Source organism: Saimiri boliviensis, chromosome 9 (assembly GCF_048565385.1).
Source record: "Saimiri boliviensis isolate mSaiBol1 chromosome 9, mSaiBol1.pri, whole genome shotgun sequence".
NCBI lineage: Eukaryota > Metazoa > Chordata > Mammalia > Primates > Cebidae > Saimiri > Saimiri boliviensis.
In genome coordinates, this window is record NC_133457.1 from 101,341,765 (window position 1) to 101,364,667 (window position 22,903).

Genomic DNA, 22,903 nt, shown 5'->3' on the forward strand with positions numbered 1-22,903 from the left:
AGAGGAAGAAAAGGGGTGAGACTTTGCTTTTTTTTTTGCTTTTTTTTTTTTTTTTGAGACGAAGTCTTGCTCTGTTGCCCAGGCTGGAGTGCAGTGGCATGATCTTGGCTCACTGCAACCTCTGCCTCCCGGGTTCAAGTGATTCTCCTGCCTCAGCCTCTTGAGTAGCTGGATTACAGGCATGTGCCCCACCATGCCAGGCTAAGTTTTTTTTGTTTGTTTGTTTGTTGTTGTTTTGTATTTTTAGTAGAGATGGGGTTTCACCGTGTTGGCCAGGCTGGTCTTGAACTCCTAATCTCAGTTGATATGCCTATCTTGGCCTCCCAAAGTGCTGGGATTACAGGCTTGAGGCACTGTGCCCAGCTGAGACTTAGCTTTTATTTATTGATTTAATAACAGTTTTATTGAGGTATAATTCTCATACCATAAAATTTACCAATTAAAAGTTCAGGCTGGGCATGAGCCACCAGGCTTGTAATCCCAGCACTTTGGGAGGCCTAGATAGGAGGATCACTTGAGCCCAGCACTTAGAGACCAGCTTGGGCAACACAGGGAGATCCCGTCTCTACCAAAAATTTAACAATAAATTAGCTGGGTATGGTGGTGTGTACCTGTAGTCCCAGCTACTTGAGAGGCTGAGGCAAGAGGATTTCTTGAGCCTGGAAGTTTGAGGCTGCAGTGAACTGTGATCATACCACTGCACTCTAGCCCGGGCTGTTGCTGGCTGACACCTTGTCTCAAAAAAACGAAACAAAACTATGCAATCCAGTGTCTTTAGTATATTCACAGACTTGTGCAATCCTTGCTGCAAGGCCATTCCAGAATATTTTTATCACCCTGGGAAGCAATGCTGTATCTTTTAGCAGTCACTCCCCATTCTCTCCTACTTTCTACTTTTTGTCTCTATGGTTTACCTGTTTGGGACATTTTGTATAAATGGAGTCATACTGTATGTTACCTTTTGTGACTAGCTTTTTTGTTTTTTCTCTTAACATACTATTTTTAAGGTTCATCCATGTTGTAGCATGTCTTAGTACTTTATTTCTTTTTATGGCAAAATAATATTCCATTGTATGGATATATCACATTTTGTTTACTTACTCATCAGGTGATGACATTTGAGGTATTTTTCCTTTTTGGTGCTTATGAGTAATGCTGCTGTGAACATTTGTATATAACTTTTTGTTTGAACACTTGTTTTCAGTTATTCGAGGTATATGCTTAGGAATAGAATTCCTGGGTCATATGGTGACTCTGTGTTTCATTTTTTGAGAAATTAATAAGTTTTCAAAGCAGCTACACCATTTTACATTTCTACCAGCAATGTATGAGGGTTCCAGTGTTACTGTATCCTCACCAACACTTATTATCTGACTTTTTGTTTCTAGCCATCATAGTGGGTATAAAGTGGTATCTCATTATGATTTTGATTTGCATTTCTCTGATGAGTAATAATGTTGAGTATGTCTTGATGTGCTTATTGGTTTCTTGGAAAAATGTCAATTCAAATGTATCATCCATTGAAAAAAATGTTTTTGGTCTTTTTTTCTTCCTTGCACACTCTGTACACCTTATTTCCTTTTATTTATCTTTCTTGTATTACTGAGTTGTAAGAGTGTCTCTGGCTCGAGTTTCCTTATTAGATACATGATTTGCAAATATTTTCTCACAGTCTGAGGTTGTAATTTAACTTTCATGATGTCTTTTACAAAACATTTTAATTTTGATGAAGTTGTTTTAAAATTTTTTGTTGCCGGGCGCGGTGGCTCACGCCTGTAATCCCAGCACTTTGGGAGGCCAAGGCGGGCGGATCACGAGGTCAAGAGATCGAGACCATCCTGGCCAACGTGGTGAAACCCCATCTCTACTAAAAGTAAAAAAAATTAGCCGGGCGTGGTGGTGCATGCCTGTAGTCCTAGCTACTTGGGAGGCTGAGGCAGGAGAATTGCTTGAAACCGGAAAACGAAAGTTGCAGTGAGCCGGAATCACACCACTGCACTCAAGCCTGGCTATAGAGGGAGACTATGTCTCAAAAAAAAAAAGAAAAAAAAAAAATTGTTATTGTTGTTTGTGTCTTAGGTGTCATGTCTAAGAAACCATTGCCTAATCCGAAGTTATGAAGATTTACTACTTTTCTTAAAAGAATTTTATACTTTTGGCTCTTACCCTGAGGTTTCTGATTCATTTTGAGTCAGATTTTATGTATGGTGTGACATAGGGGTCCAGTCTTCTTTTGCAGTTGTCCTAGAACCATTTGTTGAAAAGTTTGTTCTTTCCCTGATGAATTGCCTTGACACATCCTTGTAGAAATCACTTGACCATAAATGTAAGGGTTGATTTCTGGACTCATAATTCTGTTTCATTAATCTGCATTTTTGTCCTTATGCTGATACCATGCTGTCTTGATTACTGTAACAGCTTGGCTTTTTGTAACATCACATCTGGTGTTTGTCCAAGTGTTTCTGTGATTGTTGGAAAAATTATCTAAGTACAAAATAGCAGAAATGGCTAATAGCTGTTGTTCATGCAATGATAATAAGCCCCCATTGAGGCCATTTGCTGTCCTTTTCCTTCCTGGTGATGGAGTAAGCATTACAAAATCTTCTCTCTCCCTCCTTATTACATTAGAACTCTGTGTGTGTGTGTGTGTGTGTGTGTGTGTGTCTGTGTCTGTGTGTGTATGTGTGCACATGGGTGTGTTTGTGTGTGTGTAAGAGAGAGAAAGGGAGAGGCAAGGAGAGAGTGGGGGAGAGAGAGTCAGCTCTGACCTTTGCCATAGATGCAATTTTTCTTTGTAATTTCAGTAATAGTCACACTTAGAGGCTCAGAGCGGGTCATTGGGTCCTGTTTGCCCTCCCAAGAGATGCTCGACATTGGTCAGAGTGCATTAAGGGTGGTTTGCTGTGGAAGTCCTGTAATAGCCCTCATTGACATTGGACTGGCTGTCAAGGGAAGCTTGGGTTTTGGAAGCTTTCATTAGCATTAATTGCCCCTAATGCACCATCATTTTTGACAGTAATAAGCTAAACAGGGGTGTTATTACTCCCAGCAGAAAGACTACATTTCCTGGTGTTAAAACATTTTTTGAGATGTATATGGCATGTGGTGCAGGCAAAGAAAGGAATAGCATGATCCAGTGTAAAGAGCAGGCTTAGCTGCACTTAAAGTGGAGAAATAAGTCCCTTTCCTATTATAAAAACGAATCCTACAGTGTTGGTTAGAAGGAAGAAGCAGGTAATCAGCAGGGATCCTACACGGAACTCTTTGAAAGAAGACTTTGGAAAAAGTTATGATTTTTATTTCTAAATTTGCTTTAAAAGAGTAGCATAAAAATGCTTTTCTTTTGAATGTTTCCAGAGACCCATTTATAGTGAGATTTTAGGAGCTGAAGGATTTGTTTTAAACTGTTCCCTGTTTAGGAACAGCCCTACAGTGTTTCTATGCAACAAAGAAAGCTGTAACTTAGGAAGCCTTTTAAAATTAGGGCTGAGAGCAAACCAAAAATGATGCAAGTTCACTGCGGCTTGCCCTTTGCTCACTCCATGTGTTTGCATTGTCTGGAGATGCTCAGGATGTCTTTAGGACAAACACGAAGCTGGATCCTGATTAGCAGGCCTTGGTGGCCAAGTTAGTGCTGAGAGTTTAGAGTCAGGATTCTAAGTGAAAACCTAAAAGCTGATGGCTTCCTTATCACTATCATTAAGAGACATTGAAGACCTTACACAATTTTTTTTTTTTTAAAGGCGGAGTCTTGCCCTGTCACCCAGGCTAGAGTGCAGTGGCATGATCTCAGCTCACTGCAACTCCTGCCTCCCAGTTCAAGCCATTTTCCTGCCTCAGCCTCCCGAGTAGCTGGGACTACAGGCACGTGCCACCACACTTGGCTGATTTTTTTGTGTTTTTAGTAGAGACAGGGTTTCACCATATTGGTGGGTCTTGAACTGCTGACCTCAAATGATCCGCCTGCTTCGGCCTCCCAAAGTTTCTGGCATTACAGGCACAAGCCACCATGCCTGGCCGAGTTTGTTCTTTTTAATTGCTCTTTTTTGTTCTCTTTTAATTGTTCTTTTTAATCCTTACTAATTAATAGTAATCAATAATATGCACATAGCATTGTTTGTTCAGCTAGTCTCCTGTTTATGGATATTTCAGTAGGAAGATCACATTTACAAATTAAATGAATGAGTTCTTAAGAGAATGAGTTACAGAAATAACCAGGGAATTATCTAGTTAATGTTGATGAAGATTGCAGAATAGTTAACTACGAAGACCAATTATTTTTATAGCATGGAATACTGCTAATCCTCCTACCCCTCCCAAAATTGGAGGGCTGCTAAGACCATCAGGCCTCCTTATTCTTCTTGCTATGTATGGAATGTTTCCCTAGTTGGAGGCACCCATGGGCAGACTTGGGTCACAGTTCCTTCTCCTGTGTTTCCGTAGCACTTTGTACATCCCTGCATTAAAGCAGCAACCTGGTTTATTATAATTACGGTTTGTATATGGGAGAGGAAGGATTTTTGCCATCTCTGTATATTGCCTGCACCTAGGTGCTCCACATACTACAGGGAAAGTGTTCTCAGCGGGTGTCTGATCAAAGCTCTTTGGCTACTTCTTTGCCTGAACTTTCCATTCCGGTTTGTCCTCCAGTGGAAATGATGTCAGTGCCTGTCGGGTTGTGCTTTATGCAGGAAAGCTTGCTCTGGTTCTGAGTCCTGTATGACTTGTAATGCAGTTAACTCAGCAGAGAACCCATAGAGCCGAAGTAGAGATTCCTAGCTCCTCCTTGAGGGTGTCTGTTCAACCTGATGGACCATCTTCCTTCCTCCTCCACTGCCATAATTCACCTAGTTGCTTAGACTCAGTGACAGGCAATCCTGCTCAATGTAATCCTGCTAATAGGTGGCTATGTATTCAAAAGTAGATGGTAATATCCTTATAGCTTCTGGTAATAAATCTTTATATATATAAATATACTTATATATTTATAAATATAATTTTATAAAAAATTTATATTTATGTATAAATATATTTATATTTATATAAATATATTTATATTTATATAAATTTATATTATTTATAAAAATTTATATATATATAAGTATATATTTATAAATATAAATTTATAAAAATATATATATATTTTTTTAAGCAAAACAGAACACCACTATTCAACATAATTGAGGCTGTTGTCATAAAATAGTTATTATGGAAGCAGGAAAGAAGACTATTAGAATTACTTGATAGATATTTTTATCGCTTTTTAATTTTTCTTCTTTGGCCTTGATTTGAGGTTGTCACACCTCAATATTGACATTTTAGGAAACCGCCAAAGTTATCCTTCAATTATTTACCCAGCCCTTTATCTCTATTCCTTGATCCTGACTTAGACTATAAACCAGTGGATTTGGCAAGGATTTCCTTAAGTGTTGCATTTAAACCTATCAAATATTTGGAAGGCTTGTAGATCTGTTTGCACGTGAAAGTGCCTTGGGTTTGCATAATTTGCACATTCAAACTCGAATTTTAATTCAGAAATTTAACATGTTTTCTGTCTCTTTGGGATATTTACATTGATTTTAATCTAATTTTAAAATTTCTTATTTACTGGCATTAGCCTCTCTTAGTGAAGATGTTTATAAGGGACATATAAAATTCAAACACTGTAGGAGTCAACAATGGATTGGTTTGTGCTTATAACACTGCTAATCTTAGTGGGTTAAAACAGCAAAGGTTTATTTTTTTGCCCGTCTTTGCTCCAGGACCCCTGGCTGAAGGAGCAAGCCTCTGGATATTGTGTGCATGTCAGGAAAAGAGAGGAGAGACTCACACACTGGTATTTTTTTTTTTTTTGGAGATGGAGTCTTGATCTGTAGCCCAGGCTGGAGTGCAGTGGCACGATCTCAGATCACTACAACCTCTGCCTCCCGGGTCCTGGTTCAAACAATTCTCCTGCCTCAACCTCCCAAGTAGCTGTGATTACAGGCATGCGCCACCAAGCCCAGCTAATTTTTGTGTTTTTAGTAGAGACGGGGTTTCACCATGTTGGCCAGGCTGGTCTTGAACTCCTGGCCTCGTGATCTACCAGCCTTGGCCTCCCAAAGTGTTGGAATTACAGGTGTGAACCATCACACCCGGCCTCGTGAGCTGATTCTTAAAGCTTCCACCTGGAAGTGACGTGCTTCACTTCTTCCCACATTTCACTGGCCAAAGCAAGTCGTGGCCACACCTGGCTCCATGGGGGCAGGGAAGTAGAATTCTACCACATGCCCAGAAGGAGAATAAGAAGTACTTGGAGAACAGTACAGGTAACTACACTGGCTGTCTAACAAGGAGATGAAATGTGTGGATTCTGAGTCACAGTGCCTGAGCTCGAAACTGGCCTGATTACTTCCTCGAGGTCTGATTTTGAGCAAGCAGCTTAATCTCTCTCATCTTTTATTTCCTTATCTGAAAAGCAGTACCTTACAGAATTATGAGGATTAAATGAGATAGACTTTACAAAGCCAGTGCCTTTCACGTGGTAAGCACTCAGTAAATCCTAGCTCTCATTAGAACTGAATTCTTACTGATTTGAATGAAAGGTACCTTATTTATTTTAAAGGACACATGAAAAGATTTACTTTTTTTCTTTTCCTTTTTCTTCTTCTATTTTTTTTTTTTTTAATACATACCAATCCATCCAAAGTCAGAAAAAGACAGGCCTCCGAATGGGAAAGGTTGGAAATATAACTGGGCTGGGTCAGTGTTACTATCATCCTTGATGACTCTTGTCCTAGGATTTTTTTCATGCCTTTACTCACCTTAAAGAAGAGAAAACTTGATATCTGCATGTGCATTCCTGTACACCCACCAGTTGACCTGGCAACTGTCTTCTCTATTTTCCTCTAGCTCAGAGTCAAGATCTCCACTGAAGTTGGCATCACAAATGTTGATCTTTCCACTGTGGATAAGGATCAGAGCATTGCACCCAAAACTACCCGGTAGGTGATATGTCACCTGAGCCCCTCCAGGCATCAGTTCTTGTCAGCAGCCATCCGGCTTGCACCCCAAATTAAAGAGGCTATAGTTCTCTGGTGTAGGTCCTGCACCAGGGATTCTGCGAGGCATCTAAGCGGATTTGGAAGTTGTCTATACAGTGTTTAGTCCATGCACAAACTGTTCATTACCAGTCCACAACGAGATAAGGCGCTTACCTCAGGATGTTAGTCTGAGTCAGTCAGCTATGTCACTAGCACATTATTTAGTTCAGATGACAATTTTTAAAATAACAAGACCTTCTCGATGAAGGAAGCAAGATATTAATTTACATTCTGGGGCAATCTCATAGTCACAGTCCTGAATTTGCTTTTAGTGACCTGATGGGCAACTCTTTCTGGTCCATGGTGGATAATTGAGATGGCAGATACCCAGCGCTAGGGCTGTCATTCCCTTCCCAAGTCCATGGAGGCATTACTAGTAAGTCATAGCATTTGCTCCCGCCAAACTCAGACACAGCCTTAGAATCTTTTTAAATATAATCTTCTAAGTAGACACTAACAGTTGATCAGAGTTGGGCCAGAATGCCCTAAGAAGTCTGCTCGTCAGCCCTCCCCCAGATCCTTATTGGTGCAGGGAGAATCTAGATATCTGGGTATAGTCCAGGCCCCAACTTTACTCAACTAGGATAGCTGTGGTCTTTTTGAAGATGGGATGTTAGCCAGAGACTGGAAGCCAAGCAGCTGCTCCTTTTAAATCATGGAGAGTTGGCCTTTGTGTCTCTGGCTTGGCTATTTTTGTAGTGATATTGCAGATAAGAGCACTGTTTGAGAATCCACTGAAGTAATGTTTGTGCAAGTGCTTTGCCATTTAATTCTCTGCACAGATGAAGAGTTGGTCTTACCAGTAAGTATAAAATGTAAGTATAAAATAAAGCCAGGTTTGAGCTCTATAAACATTTGACTGGTTTGTCCCCTGCCATCTTACCCTAAAGTCCCAGGAGATAGCTGTGAGTTTTCTTCATCAAGTCTGCCTTGTGGGAAAATGACTTTTCCCAAAATGAAGCCCAGTTTCAGCACAGAAAAATAAATTGAAACAGCGTCCAGGAAAAAAATAAGACATTAGAAAAAGAAAAAGCTGGATGTACCCTTCTTTCCTTTGTATCTCCTACCCCCTGTCTCGACCCTGCTCGTGTGTGCTGCTGGCATCAATCTTGTGATTATTTCTCCTTGCGGTTCTGCCAGCTCCTGTGTGCCTGCAGAGGCCACATGTGAGCTCCACTGGTGCCTGACTTGGTGGAGTTGAGAGCCTTAGGTCCTTGGAGTGAAGGCCAGAGGTACAAGTGTCTGCACAAAGCATTTCCCCAGATCCTGCTGAAAGTTTATTCTGCACTCTTCTCAGTCCAGGCTTTATCAGTCCAGTGTGCCCCCAGGCTGCAGCCAGTTGTCCACATCTGTCTGTCCACAGCAGGAGTGTTACTTCGAGAGAGGGAGGATTAGGGAGTGAAATGAAGTATGTATTTTTTGCCTGTTCTCAGAGATGTACTGATCCTCTCCGAAGACTGACTGTATAATGTTTCTTTTAGGGTGACCTACCCAGCCAAAGCCAAGGGCACATTCATTGCAGACAGCCACCAGAACTTCGCCTTGTTCTTCCAGCTGGTAGATGTGAACACTGGTGCTGAACTCACTCCTCATCAGGTCAGGAAGATGCCCAGACAGTTCTCTTAACCTGAATGAAATACGAATGCTCACTAGAGTTTACAGTGTGGTCTGTAATAAGGACTAGAGAGAATTTCAGATTCCTGCTTTCAGATCTTGACTGAACCCTGACAGTGCATCAGGTTCTCTCACGTGACACTCTCACCGTTCTATCGATTGTAATCCTTCACCTGGAATACACATTTCTTTTTTTAAAAATTAGCTGGTATTGAAAAGAGGTATTTAAGGCAGAGTCACACTGAATTAAGGCTTTTTCTTTCTTTCTTTCTTTTTGTTTTTTGAGATGGAGTCTCTCTCCGTCACCCAGGCTGGAGTGCAGTGGCATGATCTCGGCTCAGTGCAACCTCCATCTCCCGGGTTCAAGCAAGTATTGTGCCTCAGCCTCCCAAGTAGCTGGGACTGCAGGCATGCGTCACCACATCTGGCTAATTTTTGTATTTTTAGTAGAGACAGGGTTTCACCATGTTGGCCAGGCTGGTCTCCGTCTCCTGCGCCCAGGTGATCTGCCTGCCTCATCCTCCCAAAGTGCTGGGATTATAGGCATGAGCCACCTCACCCCACCTGAGGCTTTTTCTTTCTGATTAAAAGGAATATACTGGCCAGGCATGGTGGCTCACACCCGTAATCCCAACACTGTGGAGGCTGAGGTGGAAGGATTACTTGAGCCCAGGAGTTGGAGACCAGCCTGGGCAATATGGTGAGCCCTCATTTATTTGTACAGGGAGGAAGGGAGGAAGAAAGGGAGAACGTCATATGGCCCGTGTCCACTCAGACGCCCCCACTCCCACACTGCCTGTCACCCCCCTTGATTGAGAATAACCTGCCTTTAGTGTTATGTGAAGGAAGATTCACATAAATACTTTGAATGCTGAAAGACAGGAATGTGGGACCTAGTTTGGTATAGGGTACCCTGTACCAATGCTTTAGCAAGAACCGGCAGGCTAGTTGCCTTGAGGCAGCTTCAGGACAGACCTCAGAGGCAAATGGATTTCCTTGGGAACCTTCTTGCTTTCTATTTCCTGCAGCTGCAGCTGTTGTTGCACTTGTGCCCCAGGAGCATGCTCCTCTAGGGCTACGGTCCCAGGAGTCCCCTGCTCCTCTCTCTTCCCTACTCCCAAACTCCAGACAGCTTGGTTAGGGCCCTTAGCCAAGGATAACTGACCTTTGAGTACATCTATCTCTTAGCATTCCCCAGCTTCTTCCCAGAATGACATTTGCCAACCTAATAGCTTAATGGAAGGAAGAGAAGAAATTAGAAGACTAAATTAGTAGGATTAGGGTTAGAACAGGGAGAGTTAGTGGGGAAATGTGACTTCAACTGAATACTTGTCTCCTGCAAGATTCTGTTTTAGAATCATGGCTTAGAGACCTTCCAGGTGAAGATGGCATTTTGGGGATGAACGTGGCAGCTGCCTGCACTTGACTCTGATAGAAAGGAGATCTGGCATCTGGACTCCCAGATTCCATTCCTATCCAAGAGTAATTGCTATAGTTGGGGTGCTTCATATCTCTGGGCCCCTTTCCCTAAATGCTTTGGTGATTGTTCATTGTTGTTCAGGTATAGAGTAACAAATGAGATGTATGTTTTCTGTAGATGCAGTGCTGGCTCTGTCACCATGCCAGCTCATTTAATGCTTGTGCTTTATGATCTGTAAATTGGATCTGTAAACCTACCTGCCTTGTTGAATTCTTTATTTTGAAACACCTGAGCCGAGTGCAGTGGTTCACGCCTATAATCCCAGCAGTTTGGGAGGCTGAGGGACGGATCACCTGAGGTCAGGAGATTGAGACCAGCCTGACCAACACAGAGAAACCCCCGTCTCTACTAAAAATGCAGAATTAGCCAGGCATGGTGGCGCATGCCTATAATCCCAGCTACTTGAGAGGCTAAGGCAGGAGAATTGCTTAAACCCTGGAGGTGGTGAGCCAAGATTGTGTCATTGCACTGTAGCCTGGCCAACGAGAGTGAAACTCTGTCTCAAAAAAAAAAAAGAAAAGCTCTGGGTGGATATAAAGTTTTGCTCCAGTTCTAATATATAGACACCTTTGTTTCTTGTGCCATTTGGGGGGATAAAGTGATTAGACTCAGTACTATCATATTGCTATTAACTACTGTTTGTTGACTAGCTAGTAAATACCATGCCCTGCAGTAATGCTTTGTATACCGTATTGCAAATCTTCACACAGATATGCCACATCAGAAAGTTAGTTTTTCTGCCTTCAAGTTGAAGAAATCAAAGCATAAGTAGGTTAAGTAACTTGCTCGGCTAATAAGTAGTGGAAGCAAATCTGTCTGTCTTCCAAGCCGAGGCTGTCTCCATGACACTGGCTGCTCTGCTTGATTAGAACTCTGCCTTGCTATCAGTACCCAAGGCTCCTTTACTAAATCTTTAGCTGGAGGCACTAGGAAATTGAAAATGGGCCTCTTGCAGTTCCACCTCATTTCCCTTCTTTTCACCCTCTGGTGAAGCAGTTGATTGGGCAGCAAAGTGACCAAAAGGCTGGCAGGGAAAAGAAACTTGAGCAATAGCAAGGGGCTTAAATCATCCACAAACTGGGCATTCAGCCTCCAACTAGACGAGAATTGGCTGGATCAATAAGTTAAATTTCCTTCCTTGTACCAGCAGTTACCTCTGAGCTAGGAACTAGGGTGGCGTGGCTACTCTGTCTACTCTCTTGGGCAGGTCTGGCAGATCCCAGAGCTCTCGCTGTGGCAGAGAGCTAACTCTGCTGCCTGGTGGATTCAGTGTTGGGCCCAGGGGGAGTTTTGAAGTTACCAGATTTAAAGGTTGTATTATTCTTCCATCTAGACGTTTGTCCGACTCCATAACCAAAAGACTGGCCAGGAAGTGGTGTTTGTTGCCGAGCCAGACAACAAGAACGTGTACAAGTTTGAATTGGATACCTCTGAAAGAAAGATTGAATTTGATTCTGCCTCTGGCACCTACACTCTCTACCTAATCATTGGAGATGCCACTTTGAAGAACCCAATCCTCTGGAATGTGGTATGTGCCTGAATGCACCCCCAGGTGAGAGTGGCTGTGCTCCAGGCACTGGTGGCTCCTTTTCAGGGGCATGGGGCTCTTCACCTTCGCCTTGCCTGTACCTCCTAAGTGCGATAAATAAGCTTGGGAGATGAGGCACTGTGTGAAGTCTCCATAGATAGTCCTGGGGTCGTGCATGTGGCTTGGCAGCATGGTAGGTGCTTAAAAATTTTAAGTGAATGAAGGAAGGATAAACCTGTGAGTGCTTGTATCTGTGAATTTCTATAAACGTTATACAGGAAGGTGGTTTTCATACTACAGCAAGGCACTATGGGGGTTACATAGATGTGAAAGTTAAGGCCCTGGCCTTAGAGAGACAGCATAGCTCATGGGAGCAATGAGATCTGAATTCTGGTAACAATTCAGGATGATGTAAAAAAGTGATTTGTACGATGTGCAAAATGCTAATTAACTAATAACCAACATTTGTGTACCATGTTGTCATTTACATAATGCTTCCCTTCATGCCCCACTTTGTATTGGTGTGATGAGAGTACACGTCTTGCAAGACAGGGCATTAGAGCAGGGGTTGAAGAATGGCAAGGGTTTATCAGATCTGGAGCTGTGGGGCGATTGTTGAGGAACAGCCTGCAGAAAAGCTCAAGGTGCTTACAGTGCAGTGGGAGCCAGAGCACCTGAATCCTGTCAAAAGCAGGTGGTGATGAGCTTGGAAGGGTAGCAGAGGCCAAATTGCAGGCTTTGAATGGTGATTGACTCACTTGGGGTATTCCAGGCTTCTTTTCTTCCCTTGGACTTCGGGCTGTTTTTGTATGAGAGTGCGTACTCATTTCTTTCTCTCGTTTTAAAAATATGACTAAATTGTGCTTCCATGGACACCAAGCAGTTTCTGATTGCAACTTTAACAGCCTGTGTACCTGCTGGGATTTTTGTATTAAGCAGACTTATGGGGCTACTAAACCAGTAGAAAATTAGAAGTCTTGCTCTAAAAAGCATTTTCAACAAATACTTGTTTTGTTCTTGAAATTTTTACTGCCTCAGTTTGTCAACGAATGTATCAGAAGTGATTGGACTTTCTGGAGTTTTTTTCAGTTATGGTCTTAGACATGAGTCGGAGAATATTATCTATTGAGTTTCGCCCACTTCTCTGCCCCTGTGCCTTTAAAGACTGTCCTTATTTTTCTAGGCTGATGTGGTCATCAAGTTCCCTGAGGAAGAAGCTCCCTCAACTGTCTTGTCCCAGAACCTTTTCACTCCAAAACAGGAAATTCAGGTATATCCCAAAGGGCTTATCCACTAAACACGGGGGAGAAGAGAGGGCAGCAAAGCCCTGGACTGTGGCTCTGCTCCCTTTAGCTTGTTTTCGTGATATTTTATAGTTTGATCCTCACACTCTGTAAATGCCAGCCCCATCCTTAAACTGAGCAAACAGGTTTAAAGAGTCCAGTGACTAACCCACAGAAAGAAGACAGTTGGCGATGAAATCAGAACCTGAGTCTGGTTTTCCTGACATGCAGCAAGTTCAACCCTCAGACCACAGCTTGTTAGCCATGAGTGCAGGTGGTTTTAGGGTTTATTCTCCCTGCTGCTGCATACATCAGGGCTGATGGGGTGACGGGTGGGAAAACTCACCTGGGAGAACAGGGCTGTCTCTACTTCCTCAGGCAAGTCCTTGGATAAGCAAGCCTTGTTTTTAAAACTCATCTTCATGTTGGTACAGCATTATTTAAGAATGTAAAATGCAGCTCACTGGCGGGTGTAATCGTGATGACGAAGAGCGCTGGCTGATTTGTAGGGTAAAGTAGGTGGCAGCAGCTGCTGCAGTGTTAGAAATCCTTTAATGGCAGTGGCAGCAAAGAAGAGCAGAGGTGAAAATTTAGGAACAGGAGGCCCGAGTGGGGCTGCCTCCTCATGGAGCTGGGGAGGCTGGGCATTGGCAAGCAGAAAAGACAGGCACGAGTTGATATGTTGGAGGAAAAACCTTTTTTAAAAAGTGCTGTTTGCATAATGAGTTACAGTTTACAAGGCATAATCAAATGCCCTATTTCATTTGGTCTTCAGAGTATCTTTACAAGCCGAGCAGGGTAGTCATGGCCCTCCCCACCCTCAATTTTCCAGCTGGTAACTGAGGTAAAGAGTGAACGCAACTTGCCACCTGGTCGCACAGCCATACATACCAGTTTGGGCCTAAACAGAGGTTTCCAGACGCCCACACCATTGCTGCTTCTGCTAGGCCACACTATCTAGATGAGCTTCGCAAAGAGAATTCATGTAGAATTGCTCAGGAGAAAGACAGAAAACCAAGAAATATCATCAGCATGCTTGTCCAGCCTTCTGGTTTAACTCTGGAAATCACAGTTGGGCCAGGCACGATGACTCACGCCTGTAATCCCACTTTGCAAGGTCAAGGAGGGAGGATCATTTGAAGTCAAGAGTTCAAGACCTAGCGAGACTCCTTTTCTACAAAGAATTTAAAAATTAAGCTGGGTGTGTTGGTGCACACCTGTAGTCCCAACTACTCAGGAGGCTGAGGCGGGAGGATCTTTTGAGCCCAGGAATTTGAGGTTACAGTAGACTGTGATGGTGTCACTGCCTTTCAGCCTGGGTGACAGAATGAGGTCCTGTCTCTTTAAAAAAAAAAAAAAAATCAGAGCGGGAAGTTTGTTTAGGGCTTCTTTAGAGCCATGGCTCAGGGAGAGAGGGATGATTTATGGTTGGAAAGGTTCGTAGTGCAGCTCTGTTACCTTTTAAAACAGGATGGCATTGCTACCATTAGCCAATTAAGTGGGGGCAGCAGCATATCCCAGGGCCACCACAGGAACCCAGAAACATTGCGAGTCTGCAGTCCTGCCTCAGTCCTGTCACTCAAGCTATCCATATACCTGGGCACCCTCTTTGGCACTAGCCAAATGCCACTTGATGGATTGCATTCTTTGGCCTCTAAATGGCAGTGAGTCTTTAGGGGAAGAAAGGGTTTTTGGCTAAGCAGTGAGCTGGGGCTGATGCAGTGTCTGTGGAAGGAGACCTCTGGCATCAGAAGCCAGGATTGAGAAGAGGCAAAAGGCCACGCAGCCACTGCTGCCAAGAGGTTTTAGCCTCTGGGTGGCATATCCTCTTTACAACTGGTGTTGATGCTTTGGTCCCTGGTATACATGGCTGCCCTGGCTGGGAAGGGCACATTCTGAAGTTTTCTTGGTGTGTCTTTCGGCAGCACCTGTTTCGTGAGCCTGAGAAGAGGCCCCCCACCGTGGTGTCCAATACATTCACTGCCCTGATTCTCTCGCCGTTGCTCCTGCTCTTTGCTCTGGTGAGTGGCCATAATTAGCATGGGCAGTGTGTGTCTGGCGCCAGACCCGGCAGATGCAGCCCTTCCAAAGGAGGCTGTGTTGTCTGGCCTCAGCAAAGCTCTGGAGGGGTCCAGCAGCTGTGACCTGAACTGATGGTCAAGACGTTTTAGAATGACCAAAAGTTCCCACTGTGAAGGAGCGGCCAAATAAACTGCCCCATTAACGAGTGGACATGAGAAGGTACCTAACAGACACTAAGAATAACAAAAGTGGATGGACTGGGATGCCGTAGGAGGGTTCAGATGAGATCTAGTGTGAACAGAGCGAGGCCCGATGCTGATAGCTATAAAAAACAGCACAGGGGGGCCGGGCGCGGTGGCGCAAGCCTGTAATCCCAGCACTTTGGGAGGCCGAGGCGGGTGGATCACAAGGTCAAGAGATCGAGACCATCCTGGTCAACATGGTGAAACCCCGTCTCTACTAAAAATACAAAAAAGTAGCTGGGCATGGTGGCATATGCCTGTAATCCAAGCTACTCAGGAGGCTGAGGCAGGAGAATTGCCTGAACCCAGGAGGTGGAGGTTGCGGTGAGCCGAGATCGCGCCATTGCACTCCAGCCTGGGTAACAAGATTGAAACTCCGTCTCAAAAAGAAAAAAAAAACAGCACAGAAGCTGTGCATTTCAGCACTGCTTAGGGCAGAAAACCGGAAACAACCTAAAGTTCATATGATGGAATAATATGCAGCTTTTCAAAGAATGGGTAGATGTATATACTGATAGGTCAAGATTGGCAAGACATGTTACTGAGTGAAGAAGGCAAGGGGTAGGGTAGTGTGTTTAGTAGATCCTCTGTAAAGTTTTAAAAGGTGGCTGGGTGCGGTGGCTCATGCCTGTAATCCCACCATTTTGTGAGGCCAAGGCGGGAGGATCGCTTGAGCTCAGGTGTTTGAGATCAGCCGGGGCACATAGCGAGACCCTCTCTCTATTAAAATTAGAAAATTAGAAAAAATAAATTGGTGACGTGCGCTTGTAGTCCCGGCTGCTTGAGGGGCTGAGGTGGGAAGATCTCTTGAGCCCGGGAAATTGAGGCCGCAGTGAGCCCTGCACTCTAACCTGGGTGACAGAGTAAGACCCTGTCTCAAAACAAAATTTAAAAGTTTTTTTTTTTTTGAGACGGAGTTTTGCTCTTGTTACCCAGGCTGGAGTGCAATGGCGCGATCTTGGCTCATCGCAACCTCCGCCTCCTGGGTTCAGGCAATTCTCCTGCCTCAGCCTCCTGAGTAGCTGGGATTACAGGCATGTGCCACCATGCCCAGCTAATTTTTTGTATTTTTAGTAGAGACGGGGTTTCACCATGTTGACCAGGATGGTCTCGATCTCTTGACCTTGTGATCCACCCGTCTCGGCCTCCCAAAGTGCTGGGATTACAGGCTTGAGCCACCGCGCCCGGCAAAATTTAAAAGTTTTAAAAGGCGCTGTGTGTTAGTGTTGGTCATCTCTGAGGAGAGGACATTCTGGAGAATGTAGAGGAAGCAACTTTTACCTCTTCTCCTTTTCAGTACCATTTGAAATTTTTTTTTTAGCCAATTGTGTTTTTCTGTTTCTTTTTTAAAATTGTAAACAATCATGAATGCATATCAAAGCTCAGAATTTTGAGAAAATCATTAGATCTTTTGGAAAGTTGCCTGTGTTCCTAATTAATTTGTTGATTTTAATAAAAGAATAACTGTTTAATCTAAATCTAGTGGCCTTGCTACAGGTTTTCAGAAATCAGACCTAGGGTATGGGCACCTGCTCTTATATTTGAGTGATGAGAATTTCAAAAGACATGGAACCCCCAGCAAGAGCATGAATGCTGCCAGCTGCCAGCAGGTTTATCTCACCAAGTCTTAGAGAACTTAGTGGGGGTGTCAGTTACCTTATAAATGCAGTCTCTGACCTTTCAGCTTCATGGTCTCACCTGTTTTTTGTCACCATTAAAAATGATGTTCAGGTTTGAGTTACAGGAGCCCATTTGAGAGCAGGTGCTGCATGCCTTTCTAAAGAAAAAGGGAACAGGTTTTCCCGAGGGCTTATAAGAAGGTGGTTGTCACTTGAAAGAATTTCCTGTCCTTCTAGGATGCATGAACTTTTAAGCCCCGAGGCTGTTGATTGGATTAGCATTGGCGTGGCATGTGTTGCCTCCCTTTGAAGTTCTAATGCCTTTTTAATTTATTTCTCCCCATCATTCAGTGGATCCGGATTGGTGCCAATGTCTCCAACTTCACTTTCGCTCCTAGCACGATTATATTTCACCTGGGACATGCTGGTAAGTGCCCCAGGCTGCTAATTCCATTTAACCTCCTCTGACATTTAGCTTGCCCACGCTAAAGCCCAGTTAAGTAGACCCACAGCCTATTAACTATAATGACTTAATAGCATAACATTTCCCTCTTCCTCCTGGCCTTTCAGGACAATTAATATGATGATAAACCTGTTTGGTCCGTCACGTAGAACAGTCTTTATATTGGGCTTCCGTTGTACTGCTCTACTGTTGGCAGACCATTTACCCTCAGTTAATAACCCTGTTCTTTTCCAGAGATTACTCACTTATCGTGTCTTTACACTGAGCCATCTTCCTGGATAAAGAGCATTGATGCAGTTTCCAAAGGTTATCTTTCTCCACCATATCGATCTTCACATTTGCTGGCAGTTCTATCTGTGCAGTAATAGAAAACAGTCCTTTCTACACTCAAACATGCTGTCCCGCATTGTTCTCTGGAGACTTTAGGACCTCAACAGCCTAAACATAACGAGACAGTAAATTCACAAATCACTTAAGCATTTCTGAGGCTTTTGATGCTATTGGGTCAGGGATACCTTGCATTTCACTTCGAATTTAATATTTCTTGTTTTTTTTTTTTGAGACAGGGTCTTGCCCTGTCACCCAGGCTGGAGTGCAGTGATGCAGTCATGGCTCACTGCAGCCTCGATCTTCCAGGCTCAGGTGATTCTCCCACCTCAGCCTCCAGGGTAGTTGGGACTCCAGGCATGTGCTACCATGCTCGGCTAATACTTGTATTTTTTGAAGAGACGGGGTCTTTCTGTATTGCCAGACCTGGTCTTGAACTCCTGGGCTCAAGCAGTCTTCCCACCTTTGCCCTCCCAGAGTGCTAGGATTATAGGTGTGAGCTACCATGCCTGGCCTGACCTTAATATTTTAAAAATTATTTGCCTCTTTCAGGAGTCACTCTCTGTGTGCCCATAGTAAACAGATTCTGTAGGGGTGCATAGATGGATCCCTTGAAATTCTAGGCAAATGTCTATGTTTTTCTAGGGAAAGAGAGTTGTGACTTTGATCAGATTATTATGGTGCAGTGGTCCGTGACCTCAAAAATGGTTAAGAGCCCTACTGTAGTTTATCCGTCATCTGTCTGGGCAAAACTGACAGGATGACCTTTCTCTCTAGCTCAGTTACTGGATTTGAATGATAGCCCTCTGGGGTCAGACTGAGAATAAAACCTGAATAAAGGTTTGATGAGAGCCATAGCTTTTCCTGCCAGAGTGCTTTTCGGGAGTGTTTTCTCATTTGATTCTCATCATAACCCTGATGAGGCTGACTGGGGCAGGAATTAGGATCCCTTTTGACAAGGTGGGAGAATTTGGGCTCAGAGAAGTTAAGTGGCTGGTGAGGGCAGAGCCTGGACCAGACCCCAGGGCTCTTTGTTCCCAGCTGTGAGCCCTTTTCCCTCAGCCTTCTCCCTGGGTCCTCCTTGCTCCCTTTCTGGTCACAGTGGCAAATTATCCTTACAGGTTTTGGGTTTTTTTTCTCATAAAAAAGAAAATTATTTATTTTTATTCTGTAGTTTTTTGTTTGTTTGAGACGGAGTCTTGCTCTGTCTTGCCTAGACTGGAGTGCAGTGGTACTGTCTTGGCTCACTGCAGCTTCTGCTCCTGCCTCCTAGGTTCAAGCAATTTTCCCACCTCAGCCTTCTGAGTAGCTGGGACTAGGCATGCGCACCATACCCGGCTAATTTTGTATTTTTAGTAGAGACGGGATTTCACCATGTTGGCCACGCTGATCTCGAACTCCTGACCTCAGGTGATCCACCTACCTTGGCCTCACAAAGTGTTGGGATTACAGGTGTGAGCCCCCGTGCCTGGCCTATTTATATCCTGTGTATTTTTGTTAAGAATTTGAAAAATGAAATGAATCCTCTTTTTTTTTTTTGAGACAGAGTTTCGCTCTTGTTACCCAGACTGGAGTGCAATGGCGCGATCTCGGCTCACTGCAACCTCCGCCTCCTGGGTTCAGGCAATTCTCCTGCCTCAGCCTCCTGAGTAGCTGGGATTACAGGCACGCACCACCACACCCAGCTGATTTTTTGTATTTTTAGTAGAGACGGGGTTTCACCATGTTGACCAGGATGGTCTCGATCTCTTGACCTCATGATCCACCCGCCTCGGCCTCCCAAAGTGCTGGGATTACAGGCTTGAGCCACCACGCCCGGCCTTGAATCCTAACTCAACATGATAGAAGTTTTAAACAAAAGCAGAGAAATAGATGTAAGCAGGAACAAAGCACAGGTCACTGAGTTCAGTTGTTACCCCTGGGTTTTCATGTGTGTATGGTTTTCTTTTTTCTTTTTTTTTTTGAGACAAGGTATCACTCTGTCACCCAGGCTGAAGTACAGTGGCGTGATCAAGCCCACTGCATCCTTGACGCCCTGGGCTACAGTGATTTTCCCACCTCAGCCTCATAAATAGCTGGGACTATAGACATGGGCCATTACACCTGACTAATTTTTAAAATTTTAGTAGACAGGAGGTCTCGCTGTGTTGCCTAGGTGGTCTTAAACTCCTTAGCCCAAGCAGTTCTCCTACCTCAGCCTCCCCAAATGCTGGGGTTACAGGCGTCAGCCACTGCACCTGGCCACCCCTGGATTTCTTGGTGGCCACAGCTGAGAGGCAAGTATATTGAGTCAGCTACATTTTGGCATCAGAGCAAAGGAACGAAACAGGCTGGCCTAGGACTACAGACCTTTTCACGATCCAGCAGTTGCTGCCCCTAACTCTCCTCAACCCCAGCGAATCATTAGTTTTCGCTTAATTGGATGTCATGGCACCTCTGCTTGCAGCTATGCTGGGGCTCATGTACGTCTACTGGACTCAGCTCAACATGTTCCAGACCTTGAAGTACCTGGCCATCTTGGGTAGTGTGACGTTTCTGGCTGGCAATCGGATGCTGGCCCACCAGGCAGTTAAGAGGTAAGGCTGGACATGGGCCCGGGATCTAGAGAAGGGTTAGAAATACTCCACTCTGCTGGCCTAGTTCTTTGAAGCGTAGGAGGCAAAATGGTTTGTGTTCTTAGGGGCAAGTCTGACACCTTAACTTAGCCCAATACAGAAGCCATAAGCACTCTGAAGTCAGACAAGGGCCTTAGTGATCAGCTTTGAATGTATTAAAACCATGGTAATTTGGTAATTTATGACCTAGTACAATAGAGTGATAGAGGAAAAGAATTGCTTTATGAAGATGAAAATGCATTAGTAGATGTGGCAGAAGATAAATTCGTTAGCTGTGCAAAAATTCTCTGCTGCCACAGAGAATCCTGCCCTGCCCTGCACCCCCTACCCTCAACACGTCCCCAAGAGTTGCTCCTCTGTAACCCCCCACAGCTCAGGAGCTTGTCCCCAAAGCACGGGGTCTATGTTCTTCCCCACAGATGCTGCAGCAGGTTTTTCCAAGGCTTCCAGCAAGGAGTGTCTCCTCAGTAGCTTGTGCCACCTGCCTGGGACCTAGACAACCTTAGAGTCACACAGATGGTCAGACCTTGACATGAGGGCAGCTTGCTGGCAGCTTGACTTTTCAAAACAGAATTGGAGGCAAATTTAAATGTCACAAAGGTGTTTCTCATTGATTTGACTTTATTAGAACCTGAGTGATTTCAGGCACGCAAAGGCCAATAAGAAAAGGTCAGAATTGCTTTCACCTTTGGAATAAATCATTTTCAGATGTGCTGCTTTCTTCTATCCAGGACGTTTGCTGGAAGAATGTAACTCTATAGCAGGCATCCCCAAACTGCGGCCCCCTGAAGCCATTTATCCAGCCCCCCCGCTGCACTTCAGGAAGGGGCACCTCTTTCATTGGTGGTCAGTGAGAGGAGCACAGTATATGGCGGCCCTCCAACGGTCTGAGGGACAGTGAACTGGCCCCCTGTGTAAAAAGTTTGGGGATGCCTGCTCTATAGTGTACCCTCAGTATGGCTGCCAGTTAGGTTGCTAGGATCAGAGAGAGGCTTTTTCAGGGAGACCATCAGTGGGTGGGAGAAGATGTCTCATCTCCGCCGGAGTCTCCATTGTGAGCTTTCTAAGCACTTCACTGTGGAGACTCGGCACAGGCACGTTCCTTGGCTTTCCTGTAGGAATCCAGGACCCACCAGAGCTTCCCTTAGCACCAGAAGTGGCAGCTGGTTCATTGTTCCACCCTGCAGTAGCCTTTTCCTGGTGGCTGTGTATTGTACCTGGGAAAGATCTGGGACTTTGTTGTTTTTACAAAACAGAACACTGTTCCCTTTGGTGCCTGGGCCCCCAGGGAGCCAAAAGATTGTGCTCTGCTAAGTTCTCTCTTTTCTAGAAGTTGCCCACTCAAGAAGAATGAAATCTGCTGGGCATGGTAGCCTATGCCTGTAATCCGAGCACTTTGGGAGGCTGAGGCGGGAGGATCGCTTGAGCTCAGGAGTTAGCCTGGGCAACATAGTTAGACCTAGTCTCTAAAAATATATATATATATAAATGAAAAATAAGAACAAAATCAAGATGAGAATTGGGTAGAAACTGTTTGGTTTACATCCTTCTTAGCAGGAGTTCCTAGTTTGGAATCCTAAAGTTGTATGCATTTTCTGGGGAGAGAGACCATGGTTTTTATCAGAATCCCAGAAGGATCAGTAACTCTTTCCTCTCCTCTACTCACGTGTCCCATTCAAAAACTTAAAGCCCACTCTTCTGTGGCCCTCCTTGTGAGTCCTAATGGAAGCTCTGGTTGGGTGTTTGTCATTTCTTTCCTCAGCTGATTTCTCCTCACTGTCCTTTCTTGATTCTCAAACCCTCTTTCCTTTGGCAGGATCGCTGCAGAGCAGAGCAGTAGATTGGCAAAATATAGGACACTACGGTAAAGATGAAGGGTGGACTCATCCCAGAAGCAGGGTCCCTTCCCCTTCTTACCCGCCTCATGCATGTCAGTTATCTTTCTAGCTTTCAGCCCACTTGCTCCTCCTACCCCTCCCTAAGCCACAGCTGAATTCTTAAGCTGTTTTGCAACTTGCTAGATAAGCTTGTGACTGGACCAGAGCAAAAGCTTCCTGAGTTAGCCCAGATGATGGGATAACTTTGCAGTGAGTAGCTTTGGCCTGGCTTTGACTGTATAAGACTTCATTCTCCCTATATCCCATGGTGTACTTATTTATAAACAGTCCTCTCTCTGTTTCCAGGAGAGCTGAGATGAGGACAAGACAAATCCAAAATTCATTAAATGATGGTCCCATGGCAAATCCTGGCACACCTTGTCACTGTTTCTAGACTTTTCTTAACACCAGTCTCTAGTTGAGCCAAACAGTGTGGTTTGGGGAGACTAAATTACAAGGGACTGATGGCCACAAATCAAAGCCATCATCAGAATCCAGGTTCCTAGCACTCAGGGTATGTTAAAAGGGCTGTTCCCCATGAAACTAAAATGTGAAGTGAAATCTCACTCATGCTCCTTCTGCATACCAGTCCTAGGATGGGAGGGAAGTGCAGGGAGGGAGAGGGAGTGTCAAATGCTTCATTGATCTGCTCCTCTAGACCAGGGGCTGGCAAAAGTTTTCTGTAAAGAGCCAGATAGTATTTTAGGCTTTACTGGCCATATGGTCTCTTGGCACCAACTACTCCATCACT

General features: G+C 44.4%; 1 protein-coding gene across 2 annotated transcripts in view; it reads left to right on the forward strand.

Moving 5' to 3' along the window:
- Positions 1–22,903, forward strand: part of RPN2 (ribophorin II) — a 60,909-nt gene that overhangs the window by 35,597 nt on the left and 2,409 nt on the right. Inside the window, exons 10-17 of one of the 2 annotated variants that reach the window (XM_039479794.2) lie at positions 6,892–6,983; positions 8,564–8,678; positions 11,510–11,704; positions 12,888–12,974; positions 14,913–15,008; positions 17,222–17,297; positions 20,107–20,236; positions 22,092–22,139. In XM_039479794.2, the coding sequence (XP_039335728.2) occupies positions 6,892–6,983; positions 8,564–8,678; positions 11,510–11,704; positions 12,888–12,974; positions 14,913–15,008; positions 17,222–17,297; positions 20,107–20,236; positions 22,092–22,139 (839 nt within the window). The remainder of the gene's footprint in view (positions 1–6,891; positions 6,984–8,563; positions 8,679–11,509; positions 11,705–12,887; positions 12,975–14,912; positions 15,009–17,221; positions 17,298–20,106; positions 20,237–22,091; positions 22,140–22,903) is intronic. The other variant, XM_039479795.2, reaches the window with a different exon arrangement.